The 12036-nt window shown below is 46.2% G+C and overlaps 6 protein-coding genes across 6 annotated transcripts; 3 read left to right on the forward strand and 3 right to left on the reverse strand.

The window, feature by feature from the left end:
- Positions 1 to 238: 238 nt before the first annotated feature.
- On the forward strand, positions 239 to 3429 carry FOMMEDRAFT_111350 (patatin-domain-containing protein; the record flags this gene model as incomplete). Its single annotated transcript, XM_007268702.1, has 14 exons — positions 239 to 467; positions 530 to 617; positions 672 to 936; positions 995 to 1007; positions 1060 to 1090; positions 1147 to 1296; positions 1350 to 1591; positions 1641 to 1799; positions 1855 to 2008; positions 2058 to 2159; positions 2238 to 2394; positions 2444 to 2468; positions 2523 to 2606; positions 2659 to 3429. The coding sequence occupies exons 2-14, from the start codon at positions 566 to 568 to the stop codon at positions 3427 to 3429; spliced, it is 2205 nt and encodes a 734-aa protein (XP_007268764.1). The 5' UTR covers positions 239 to 467; positions 530 to 565.
- Positions 3430 to 3624: 195 nt separating this feature from the next.
- Positions 3625 to 4860, reverse strand: FOMMEDRAFT_89578 (fructosamine kinase PKL/CAK/FruK; the record flags this gene model as incomplete). Its single annotated transcript, XM_007268703.1, has 6 exons — positions 3625 to 3696; positions 3766 to 3942; positions 3989 to 4075; positions 4135 to 4198; positions 4276 to 4382; positions 4453 to 4860. The coding sequence occupies 6 exons, from the start codon at positions 4858 to 4860 to the stop codon at positions 3625 to 3627; spliced, it is 915 nt and encodes a 304-aa protein (XP_007268765.1).
- A 163-nt stretch (positions 4861 to 5023) lies between these two features.
- FOMMEDRAFT_169601 (clathrin coat assembly protein ap17) lies at positions 5024 to 6226 on the reverse strand. The gene is made up of 6 exons (XM_007268704.1): positions 6138 to 6226; positions 6012 to 6071; positions 5881 to 5952; positions 5704 to 5824; positions 5596 to 5648; positions 5024 to 5536 (listed from the first exon to the last, which is right to left on the reverse strand). Exons 1-6 carry the CDS (start codon positions 6159 to 6161, stop codon positions 5435 to 5437), a joined length of 432 nt encoding a protein of 143 aa, XP_007268766.1. The 5' UTR covers positions 6162 to 6226; the 3' UTR covers positions 5024 to 5434.
- Positions 6227 to 6420: 194 nt separating this feature from the next.
- FOMMEDRAFT_21865 (uncharacterized protein) lies at positions 6421 to 7723 on the forward strand. The gene is made up of 7 exons (XM_007268705.1): positions 6421 to 6675; positions 6729 to 6891; positions 6955 to 6988; positions 7046 to 7157; positions 7210 to 7253; positions 7305 to 7456; positions 7511 to 7723. Exons 1-7 carry the CDS (start codon positions 6441 to 6443, stop codon positions 7650 to 7652), a joined length of 882 nt encoding a protein of 293 aa, XP_007268767.1. The 5' UTR covers positions 6421 to 6440; the 3' UTR covers positions 7653 to 7723.
- Positions 7724 to 7873: 150 nt separating this feature from the next.
- On the reverse strand, positions 7874 to 8827 carry FOMMEDRAFT_111358 (ribosomal protein L29). Its single transcript, XM_007268706.1, has 4 exons — positions 8757 to 8827; positions 8595 to 8699; positions 8390 to 8540; positions 7874 to 8332 (listed from the first exon to the last, which is right to left on the reverse strand). The coding sequence occupies exons 1-4, from the start codon at positions 8792 to 8794 to the stop codon at positions 8252 to 8254; spliced, it is 375 nt and encodes a 124-aa protein (XP_007268768.1). The 5' UTR covers positions 8795 to 8827; the 3' UTR covers positions 7874 to 8251.
- Positions 8828 to 9092: 265 nt separating this feature from the next.
- Positions 9093 to 10361, forward strand: FOMMEDRAFT_158643 (uncharacterized protein; the record flags this gene model as incomplete). The annotated part of the gene is made up of 5 exons (XM_007268707.1): positions 9093 to 9252; positions 9316 to 9365; positions 9488 to 9636; positions 9691 to 9746; positions 9805 to 10361. 5 exons carry the CDS (start codon positions 9093 to 9095, stop codon positions 10359 to 10361), a joined length of 972 nt encoding a protein of 323 aa, XP_007268769.1.
- Between the last annotated feature and the right edge of the window lie 1675 nt (positions 10362 to 12036).

Genomic DNA, 12036 nt, shown 5'->3' on the forward strand with positions numbered 1-12036 from the left:
CCGCCCATCAATGCCAATTGAGTTTCCCATAGAGCGAATGGCCTCTTCAAGTCGAGCACAGGAAGACTTTAACACAAACTATATAGATGAAAGGTCCGTGATTATTTACTTTAATTGAGCCATGAATGCTAACTAGTATAATACTCCTTTGTTGATCATACAGTCATATCGAGGCCTTCTCTCATGCCCTCACCGCAGAATACTTTGTAGACACCGATTATCTCGAGACGCCGCGCCACTCACCCAGCACGCTCTCTTTAGCTGGCAGTACACAGCACAACTCTGCACTGAACTCTCCACATTCGTCATACTTCTCACAGGGTCCAAGAACCCCACGCATACGCAAGGTCTCTGCTTTATCCGATTTTGCACCTGTAAATCTACGCGTAAAGAAACGGAGGAAGGGTGTTAAGTACCATGATAGACGTCAAGAGTGGTTATTTGTCCTCGTTCGATGGCCGTTGTTGGTACGTGTAGCATTCAGACTTTCTAGCGTCTTGTAGTTCATTAAATGTGCTATTGGTCCCAGATACTTATTTTCTTGTTTATATTCTTCGAATTTGGGATGTACGTGGCAGTACGACAGTGTGTGAACGCGAAGGAATGGTTCACAGCATGTACGCATCCCCTGTTTCATTTTCCCCAACATATCACTTATCATCTCGTAACAGGGCGAGGCCGCAAAGGGCAACTTCGCAAAAAGCTGCGTGCCGCAACGTCATACGAAGAATGGAAGCGGGCTGCATTAGAATTAGATGCTTACTTGGGATTTGACGACTGGAAGCGAATTGATGAGGATCCGTTTTATGACTGGCGGCTTGTTCGGAAAGTGTTGAAGTCCTTGAGAACTTTGAGGAGGAGTAAAGATGTGCGGGGCGTGCTTGGCGTGTTGGAGACGTGCCTGCGAACGAACTTTGCCGGTGTGGAAAGTGCAAGGTGAGTATTGACGGGTGTTCCATGCCATGGATACGGGAATTCTAATTTTATCATGCAGGCTTTATAGCGAGGTATGCGTACCTTTACTCGAGCCAGTCCAGCTAATGACTGTTTGTCCGAAAGACGTTCTATGCATCAAAAGATTTGGTTGAAGGTGCGCAGTATACGTATTAATTCTTCTGGGCTACACCTAATGTCGTGGAACTTCAGCCTACATAACCGAAGTTGAGAATGCTCTGGTCTATATCCGGGAGTCCAACGTCCTGTCGAACGAGGAGAAGCGACGCTTTTTCAAGACCGCTAACATGAATCTTGGCATCTCTGCTCTATGCCTCTCTGGCGGTGCCACTTTCGGATATTGTAAGTTCTACTGCATGAAAATATGGAGTATATCTATAACAAGGAGACTTTAGATCACTTCGGAGTCATCAAAGCATTCGTAGAAGCCGACCTTCTTCCACGAGTAATTACTGGCACGTCAGCAGGAGGCTTGGTTGCAGCACTAGCTGCGACCCGAACAGATGCCGAGTTAAAAGCTTTGCTCGTACCAGAACTAGCAGATAAGATCACAGCTTGTGAAGAGCCGTTCAGGGATTGGTTTAAACGGTTCCAAAGAACAGGCGCGAGGTTCGATAATGTTGATTGGGCTCGAAAGGTGAGCCAATCCGGGAAGCTTCAAAGAGCTATTGACTGAAATATTGCAGGCTTGTTTCTTCACAAGAGGCTCACTCACATTCCGTGAGGCTTATCAGAAAACGGGACGTATCTTGAATATCTCCGTCATACCCGCCGATCGTCACAGCCCGACGAAACTTCTGAACTACCTCACCGCGCCTGACACGGTAATATGGAGCGCACTCATCGTTAGTTCAATCTTTACTTCCGAAGACAGTCAATTCAGTAAATTTTTGTGATTAGGCCTCTGCTGCGGTCCCCGGAATCCTCAACCCTGTCGTGCTAATGCAGAAGACGAGAGACGGTAATCTGATTCCTTGGAACTGGGGCTCGAAGTTCAAAGATGGCTCGTTGAGGGTCGACATCCCGCTCCAATCTTTAAACCATTATTTCAACGGTACTTGTCTTTTAATGTCCATTTCTAATGACGCTGATTAGCGTTCTAGTCACCCATCCCGTTGTGTCGCAAGTAAACCCACATGTTCACCTGTTCTTCTTCGCGCCTAGAGGTTCCGCAGGGAAGCCTGTTGCTCACAGGAAAGGGAAAGGTATGTCTTCTGTCTTCCGAGAACTAATGAATTTGGCGTCATCGGATAAATCGATAAAATCTAACTAAGATACTTCAGGATGGCGGGGGAACTTCTTGCTTTCGGCTGCCGAGCAGTGGCTTAAGCTCGAGCTTACGAAGAACTTCAAGGTCATTCGAGATCTAGACTTACTTCCGCAGCTTCTAGGTCAGGATTGGTCAAGTGTTTTCTTGCAGAGGTTTGATGGTACTGTAACGTAAGTGAAATGAAAGTACATCCGAATGCCGATTAATGACTTTGCACAGGATCTGGCCAAAAACTCGTTTCCGGGTAAGCAACCAAAACAATGCCTCTTCTAGATGGGAATAATTATGTCCATCTTAGGACTGGATAAACATCCTGAGTGATCCTTCCAGAGCTGAACTGGAGAGGATGATGAAGGTTGGCGAGGCTGTGACATGGCCAAAGGTGGGTGAAGTAGTTTACTTTCCCACTAGGGTAACGCTGAAACACTTCATAGCTACACATGATCGAGAACCGCCTACGTCTTGAGCGCGAAATTCTTCGAGGCCGCCGAGCCGTACGTAAGACAACATTCCCTCGTGGGCCGATGCCCGTTACAGATGTCGACACCGGGAACGCGCCAGACATAAGCATGGGGCACGTTACGTCTCCAACGAAAGACCATGGTGAAGTTCCTTGGCCAATGGATACCGACACCGATATGCCATTTAGATATGATAGCAAGGATGGGAAGTTACGTATCTGGCCGAGGATGAAAGACCAACACGCTTCGGGGAGCTCTACGCCTATTGAGTTGAAGGATAGTCCCGATCCGTTGCGTTCTCCTGCTCGTCGGAGGCGCTGGACGTCCCAGTTATTTGAGAGCGGGGAACAAGGTCCTGGTGCAGTGAAGGTAAAAGATGATTACGGACTTGCTACGCCTGATCCGTCGGAAGAAAATGTAGCTGCTGCAGGTGCAGCTTCACCACCAGCTCCGCAGCAACAGCAACAAGGATTCATGCGTTTCGGTCACCTCCCCTCTGGAGTCTTACGTTCTCTACGAGACCGGTCATTCGCTCGACTATCAGTTCCATTCAAGTCGCAACAGCATAAAGGCAAGGATAACGCTGAGGACCAGCAAGCGCAACAACAACAACAGCAAGAGGTGGACACAGCGTGGAGTAGTGATAGTTCAGAGCTCGATGACGAGCTTGACCTGCCTGAAGGTGATTTCCGCGATGATGACGAGTTTCAGGGACCTGTAATGTCTTCTAGTCGGGAATTGTGAGTGCCATTTGCTTATTCGTTGTCATTGGTAGTATTCATCGATGCGCTCGTTCATAGGTCACCGAACCCCTAGATTCGATCGCCTCGGACGTTATCCTAGTTTTATGTAGCCCTATAGCACGTTGTCTCTCTACTATTCATACAATAATATGATTTCGCTAATTCCTCCTCATCAACTTCGTTTCCATTACGCCGGTTATGACGCATCCTTTGGACAGTACTTAAGAAGCCTATCCATCTTCTGCGATGCGCTCGAAGCATAACCGCCCTAACATAAGAATAATCATATCAGAGTGGAGAAAGTAATTGATGTTTGTTTGTTTGGACATTGACTTACACCTCCAAACATTAGTGCATGGTTAAGATAATGAAAGAGCTCATACAGGTCCACGCGCAGTTCGTATTGTTCAGCAGGCTCCGACTTTGGTAGGAGTTCGTGGTACTTTTGGAAGAAAGCGGGAGTGAACCCTCCGAATATGCGTGCGATGGCGAGACTGTTCAAAAGTATAAAGGTCTACTAGTGAGTGGCGAGTATAAGGCACTTAAACGAAAGGTCAGACGTGCTCTGTTTCATTATGCCCGTAGAAAGAGGAAGGGTCGTATACGACAGGTTCGTTTGAAGATACGTCTACGCCTGTGTTTCCACTCTGTCACGGAAAGTCAATCACTTGTTCATCCAATTAACTGGTATAAAGGAAGATGTTACCCATAGATCTCCATGTAACAATACGGGATCAACCTTTAGTGGACGGAGCAAGTAGGGAATGACACTGTGACGTTTAGTTAAGGATATCAGTCAAATTTACGCCTTACGCTACTTTAGGTTTTGAGAAAGGGGGAGACTCACGTCTTGCGCACTCTCCGAATCTTCTCGCAAAGCAGCTGGTTTCCACCACGCTCCTCTAATCCTCTTTGCAATCCTCCAATTAGTGCGTCATAACATTCTTCCCAGGTCTAGTTAAATATAAAGTCAGTAAAAATTATTAAGACTGCTTGAATGGACACAATAGAGCACAATACACACCTGGTACCATCCATTCTGAAGCTTAGTAGCCCCGCAGAAAGTAGGTACATTAAACCCAAATCCCTGTTCACTCTTGCACGTATGTAATTCCGTCGCAAGTCGAGTAGCAAGTCGATTCAACGAAACACTATCATGGCGTCTAATATCCAAGTAATCCGAAATCAAATACGGCTGTCCCGTATCTTCATCTACACCAGAATGAACGACGTTAGGTGCGAGCCCGGGAGCTGCACGGCCGATATGTTTAAGAGACTCTGCTTCGCCAAGGTATTGCTCTTGCTCGAAGGAGCTTCCTGATTTTGCGTAGTAGCGCTTGCCGGAGGAGGATGTGACTATTGGGAGGGAGAAGGTGAATTCTGCGTCTGGTTCTGTTTCAGAGAGCTTTTGACGGAGGATGGTTGCTACCATTGTGAAAGTGGCTGTATGCGGTTTAGTTACTAGCGAAGACCTTACGGTGAATCAACTTCGTTGACGTCAGGTCACGTTGATTATGATTGCAACGGTGATTTATTTCACTCGAATTTTCTCATGAGAGGCACAAACTCGTACAAATATTGAAATAGTTTGTGCAGGAGAAAAAACGCCAGTAACAGGGTAACACAGAATATTATACCGAGAAAGCTGAAGCTAGCCAAATAAGGAAGACGTATAAATCCTAGATAGTTGACGGCCTGACATACGAATGAGATATCAAGTATTAAAAATAATGTCTCGAACGGAAGTGTTAAAGCTGGTAATAACAGTGCCGATTACCGCCTTGCAGATGCCACGTACTATAAGGAAACACACTGGCACTCATCGAAGCAAACCTTCGTTCGGCTTACGACACAGATCGACTAATTATCGTAGGGCTGCGATAACCATACCTCGGACTTCAATAGTAGATAATCCAGAGTCTTGCCAGAGTGGCATACATAAGCATCTACAAGGATGATCAGTAGATCGAAATGAATGGAACAAGTAAACTGTTTAAGCATACAGATTATTCCAATCTCTCCAGCTCGTCAAGCCGTGACAATACCACTTCTTTGCTAGTTTCTTCAATCTCTCCAGCGAGGAATATCTCATCAAGAATAGCATATACCTGTTCGAAGACAAACGTGGGTGTGAGTTCCCGAAGTTTAATGGCAGTGAATCGCATACTTTGTAGAAATTGAACACAAGGTCGAGTTCGCAGACATTCTCGAAAAATGCATCTTAAAGAAACACTCATCAATAAAAATCGTATACGTTTAACAAGATTATCCGTACCAAGCACTTCAACGAAAAGATGGATAGCCTCGAGATAAGCCAGCTCGTTGTCGTTCGCGTCGACGCAGACGCAGAAGAACAGGCCAGCGTATCGACGGTAGACGACCTTGTAGTTACGGAACTGTGGAATAATATCCAATAAGTGGCTGATGCCTCTCATTTAAGGGTAGTACTCACCTCGACGAAGTTCGATTGATACTTCTGATCACGGGGAGCTACGAGGCGATGGACCTCTCCACGGAGACGCACCTGAACATTGAATGTTAGCCGTTAACATTCCAGTTGAGTCTGTAGCGCATAACAAACACCTTCTCGTCATCATCGAAAGGAACATACCACTTCGAGAGTCGGGTTTTGCCCTGACGATTCTGAACATAATGGACATAAATGAGAACATCCGGCCTCAAATGACATGCGGTCAACAAGAAACGCACCTGTACAAGAATGAATCGGATCATTTCTCCAATAATAAGTTAGCACATAAACGTTCTCCGTTGAAACGCTATTCGCTGAGCTAGTGGTGGTCGTTTGGCAAAGCTGAAATATAAGCAGAACTGCGTGAGTTGGTGATCGGATCGACGCGCCAAGTCACTCAGCGGGTGCACTTCCCATTTTGCGTCATGTTCCTTCCCGATTGCGGGTCTGCGGCGAGCAGCGCACGATCTCCTTCTTTCTTGATCTCCTTCATGACTCTCGCCATTAGACTTACGAGCTGACAAACGGCTACGATACCGACCATGTCTTCTTCTGTGAACGGCCACGATCTTAATGCTCTCGAACCTCTTGACAGCGAATGGGTACAACAACGCCTCACTCAGTTTCCTTTCGTCCGCATAGATGGCGTCACAAATATTCGTACCTTGGGTCCATATCCTGTACAAAAACATAATCAAGAGCATGACGGGAGGTGTCTAGCAACGCGCCCCCGGCAGCTCTTTCGCAGTGCAGAGATCTCCGGGATCACTGAGGAAGGTTGTTCCAATCCACTTGTATTGAAAATTAAGGTCCCCTCTAACATTCCTTAGGAAAGGCTCAGATGAGACAACTTGGAATAACAAAAGTATTCGACCTGCGCTCTGATACAGAGATGGCAAAGTATGGTACACCTGCGCCACAAATCCCTGGTGTAGAAATAATACACACTCCTGTATTCCAGACGGAGGACTATTCACCAGAAGTCATGGCCCGGTTAGCCCCTTTTCATGTAAACTCGTTAGCTGGAACGTAGGCAGATTCGTATTCCTTATCTAGGAGATTCCAACTCTATGCAAGTGGGAAGACGGAGGTCTGTTCTCTAATCTGGTGTAAGACTTTATTCGTCATGCTTAATGCCTGAATCAAGGCATTTATGGAACTGTACTCTCAGATTCTTGACAATGGTGGACCTTCGTTCGCAAAAATCCTTGAACACGTACGAGACAGACCAGAAGAAGGCTGTTTATTTCACTGCACAGGCAAGTACACTCCATCTATTTGTGCGTATAAACTGAGCATAATACCCAACAGCTGGAAAGGACCGCACGGCTGTAATAGCTGCAATCCTCCTATCTGTAAGTTCTTAATAAATGATCACCTGTCTTATCTTTCTTACATCGGTAAAGTTAGCGGGAGTAAACGATGAAGTTATCGCCGACGATTATGAGCTTACACGTGTGGGCAGGGAACCCACTCGAGCCAAAATATTACAACGTCTCTCCAAGGAGCCCATCTTCGCAAAGAATAAAGAAGCTGCACTCAACATGCTCACATCAAGGTTAGTTTCTCCGGTCAAAATGTTTCCTTGAATCCGGTGATTGAATTTTGACAGACGCGAGACGATGTTTGCATTCTTGAATATGCTCCAGAAGAAATACGGTGGCGCAGACAGCTACATACGAAATTTTTGTGGCCTGTCGGAGGGGGATGTCGAAACCATAAGCCGGAATCTTGTCCAAGACGCAGTCTTCTAACTGTTGGATGCTCATGGTCTGCGTCACTGTCATTGACCGTTATTTCATATCTCGCTGGGTTTATAGAGGGCTTTATGATCTTGCTGAAATTTAATAGATAACTTGCTTGCAAGTATGATCCTAGGGCAGTCTGGAAGCAGATGGGTGTTAGCGCACGATTATTTCTTAACATTAAAAACATGGATCAGAAGAGTAAATTGTCTCATGCTATCTTCCCCAGGATACGAAGGCGAGTGTACCCCTTTGGTGTGAGGAAGACAGGTCGAACGCAAATTACTAGTACACATCATTAAAACAAACATGGTAAGAAGTGCAACTCACCACTAGCAAGTCTAGAAGCCACCAAGTTACCACCAATTAGCGAGGCTGGAGAGACTGGAGACCAGAAGACCGATGCAGAGACAAGCAAGTAGTCAGCAAAAGCATGATCAATGCGGTGAATTGATCTGCTTAAGGGAATACAATCAACTTGTTCAAATGAACTGAGTAGTAGGGATTGCATGACCATATGCATGGAAAGCGGTTGGATCATAATTTTGCGACGCTTAATGACATACAAAAATGAGAAGTAATAATGAACGACCCTACACATCCATCATCTATGCCTTTACAGCGTATTTGCGAATGGGGAAGTGAATTTCCTTCTTGCGCTGACGGAGGGTTTTCTTCTTCCTCTCGTTCTATGCAGAAAAATGACCGTTAGTAAAGTCATAATATGCGATTAAATCGCCACGCACAGGAGTCAATCGCCTGCGGATGGCACGAGTCTGCTTTTTACGAAGGTCCAAAGGAATGTACTTTTTGCCCTTGTAAAATTCGCGGAGATGTTGCCGTTGCTTCGCATTTGTAACGGTCAATACCCTGGCGATCGACTTACGGACGGAGTGACTGAGATGCAAGAACATTAGATCTAATCCAAAGGCGAAAGAGCTCATAACACACATTTTCGTCAACTTCGACGCTGAACCACCCGCAATCTTCTGCACTCGAAGCGACAGCAGCTCGTCTTTGAGCTCCTTCAGTTGCTTCGACAAGTCATTCTTTGACCTACAGAGCATGATTAAGCCACGAGTATCTCTTATAGTATAAGCTCATAAGACTCACTTGGACTGGAGTTCGTAAGCCTTAACTTTGCCGGGCATTTTTGATAGAGTCTTGAGGGAATGGCGATTGAGCTCTGGCGTCGTGCACTTTCAAGTGGAGGATGTGTTATGTGTTTTTCTCACGAGTTTTCACCACGTGATATGCTATATAGCACTTCACTTCATTAAATTCTTAAAATTACAATTCATTTTTGTTCAACTCTAGAATACGCAATCGAGCATATCGGTCTTGTTACCGTCCAGACACCTCAACGATGAACGATTAGCCTCAATCCTGAGCAAACCTGATAATCCTCAAGGACTTCAAGAACAAGTCTTGTGAGAGCTCAACTCCGCAATGTCAAGCCTCAACAGAATGCTTCAACATAATGCAGATGCAAGATTCACTAACATGTCTGTTGTGATTCTAACATGGATGATCAGAGATACGATGGTGGGTCCTATTGATCGGACTCTGCGGGACAGGATAGACGCTGCAATTGCTATGGTGAACGGTAGTTCGATTACAAGTTACCGTTAGACATTCGTGGCAAGTATATGCTATCGCGACGCTCCTCAAGCAACACCCAAGTTGTTATTCTTTCAGCTGCTAACTCGAGGTGGTGAAGAGGTAGGTATTCCGACTTCTGCAAGAATTCCTTCGTCCGTCTCAGTGTTCGCGTGAAACTGGAATGCGCTTATTGGTCGACACGCTTTTTGAACTCCGCATCCTAAATTGGCAATGTCGTTAAGCAAGATTCTCGCGTGATCGATTCGCGTCTGTCGGACTCTGTCCCCTCACACGACACACCCATGTCCGCGCCTGCAACACCCACAAAACGCGTCCTTACTGAGGATGAATATAGTGCGGTAAATGCGCCTCGGACGCCTTCGAATAGCATGTGCGCCTTGTGTCAATCTAAATCTCTCAAGTACTAACTAAATTTGCTTACCAGCATTTCAGAAGACCTCACTGCGCGTCTCCAGAACCTCGGTTCACGCGTCAGAAAATGTGAATGCAGCTTATTTTGAGTGTTCGACCATTTTTACACGTCTATTTGCGATTTTAGCCGTAAATGAGGGGTACGCCACTCAGCGTTCTGGCACCATACCTTCCTCCGCTCCCACTCCGTATTCTTCTCCTGTGAAGTGTTCTACCGCAACAACTCTATCTCAGGCTTCACCTATTTTCCGCTCGGCAAATGATACACTTTACGACGTCTTCTCTTCCCCAACCCACGCCTCAGCCGTGAGTGTATCTTCTCCATTATCCTCGCGGAGAAAGAGAGGACGCGCCGAAGACGACTTTCGGGAAGAGAGTACGGAATGTTTATCCGGCGGACTAGGCGTCTTACAAGATGAGGACTCAACTATGATAGAAATAGAAGAGCCATTGCATGATGAAGATGTCACAATTATCTCAGATGCTAGCCTGGGACGAAGCCCGAACAGGCCTATCCGACCGCTCAAGAAGACGGCGCACATGTACCGATCTTCTACCCCTCCATGCCACTTATCGTCTCGCACAGTACCGCCCCACTCGGACGCGGCCGAGTCTGTACCATGCACGGACAGGGTTACTTCGGTATCCGCAGAATGGCAGAGCCTCTTTAATCACCCTTTCTAACTTAATCGTCCCTTCCCTCTGCTCTTGACTCTCCATTAAGTGTTTGACGTCGCTCCATATATGGAATATACAACACACTGACATTATTTTTCCTGAAGGATATGCATTGAAATACCATGTATTAATCCCTATGCCGAGGATGTATTCGATTGTTGTCCCTCGTATGTATTTCTACAAGAATAAAGTTATCCTGCCGCAGTGTTCTTCCTGAATTACCCAAATCATGTGGCCGTGCTTAGCTATACTAAGTCTTCATATGCTTGCTTTGAAAAACTTGCGACCATTCTCGGAGCGTTCTAAGTACAGTAGTAGTCCTGCTGCTACCTGTTCTTGTTTACGATTTACTGGTTGAAAGCAAACGTCGGCAAGTAAGACCGTTCCGAAGTTACTTGTTCGATGGCCGACACCACCTTCAACGTGCAACAAGGGTCGGTTCGAAGTTCTCTAGCCTCGGAGGAGTACGCAAGTCCGTCAAGCGGAACAAGCGGTCATTTCGGACGGACTTTGCTCTCTCGGCTTCTGTTGAACCCATACCTCGGATCTCACGAGCAAATGCACTGGGTGTCCTCATGGTGGTTCTAGGTGAGATGTTGTATTTTGTTTCATCCCATGTATTGTTTTTTCTACTGCAGAGTATTCTTACCTTCACGGGATGTCCCGAGCGCCGCCGGCTCATACAGTGCTTCACGTTAAATAATAGAGCATGAAACCCCTCTTGCAGAAGAACTAAAAATGCAATTGTAGAAATTCAAAGAGAACAAGAAGATTATCCGGACACTGCGCCGTCCTTTGGAAGAGTCCCCGTATTTTACGTATATCGCCTGTGAATATGCGGCGCGAAGATATGCGCTATATGCGTCTTCCAAATAGCGCATTACTACGATACTGGCGATCTCGGTAACAAAGTTCAGAACGCCGTTTTCCATTTCAAGGCACTGTGTATTTACGTAGTCCGTTGACCGCCGACCACTTGGAATAACGCGCCCCCAGAATCTTCACTCTTTTTCAGTTGGACAAAGAAGACTTGATAGACATACAGGTGGAAACTACCACAGCCCCTAAGCAGGACAAGAAGTGCTAGCATGTCATCGCCATTACGTGGGTCCGGGTGCACCGCTAGTTTCGTAGCTTGGTCTGCAACTGGTTCCTGCCTTGATGTTAACGTTACTGATGTCGTGAGTTGTCTGTTGATCATGTCAAATCTGATGCGTCTGTCGTCAAATACTCTCGTCACGACGAACATGGCCAAGAGACTCCCGAAAGTTTGATCGTATAGTTACTCCTTCGATGCCACGCGACAAAGCGATGCTATCATGCCCGGATCACAATGTTTTCTAAGAGTCTCTGGAAGCATCTGGATATGAAGCGAGGTTATTTCCAAACTTGATCCTCCACTGCTGATCGCTCGGTCTCGTTCTCGGTGCTGAACGTTCTCCGTATAGCAAAGATCATCGTAAAAAAGGTTTCAGAGACATCATTCCAGCTATCACCACGATCATCGCCGGAGGCATGGAGATTATCAGTTATTCCTCGGTTTTGAGACACCTGTGCATGTCATACACGCGCACATCCATCACGGGTCACTGTACAATGATCTTGAATGCACCCGAAAGAAGCACACCCCGGCGTTCAAGCAATCCCAATTGTTCTCGATACACAGGGTACATCACGCATG

The sequence above is a fragment of the Fomitiporia mediterranea genome, assembly GCF_000271605.1.
Source record: "Fomitiporia mediterranea MF3/22 unplaced genomic scaffold FOMMEscaffold_8, whole genome shotgun sequence".
In the NCBI taxonomy this organism is placed as follows: Eukaryota; Fungi; Basidiomycota; class Agaricomycetes; order Hymenochaetales; family Hymenochaetaceae; genus Fomitiporia; species Fomitiporia mediterranea.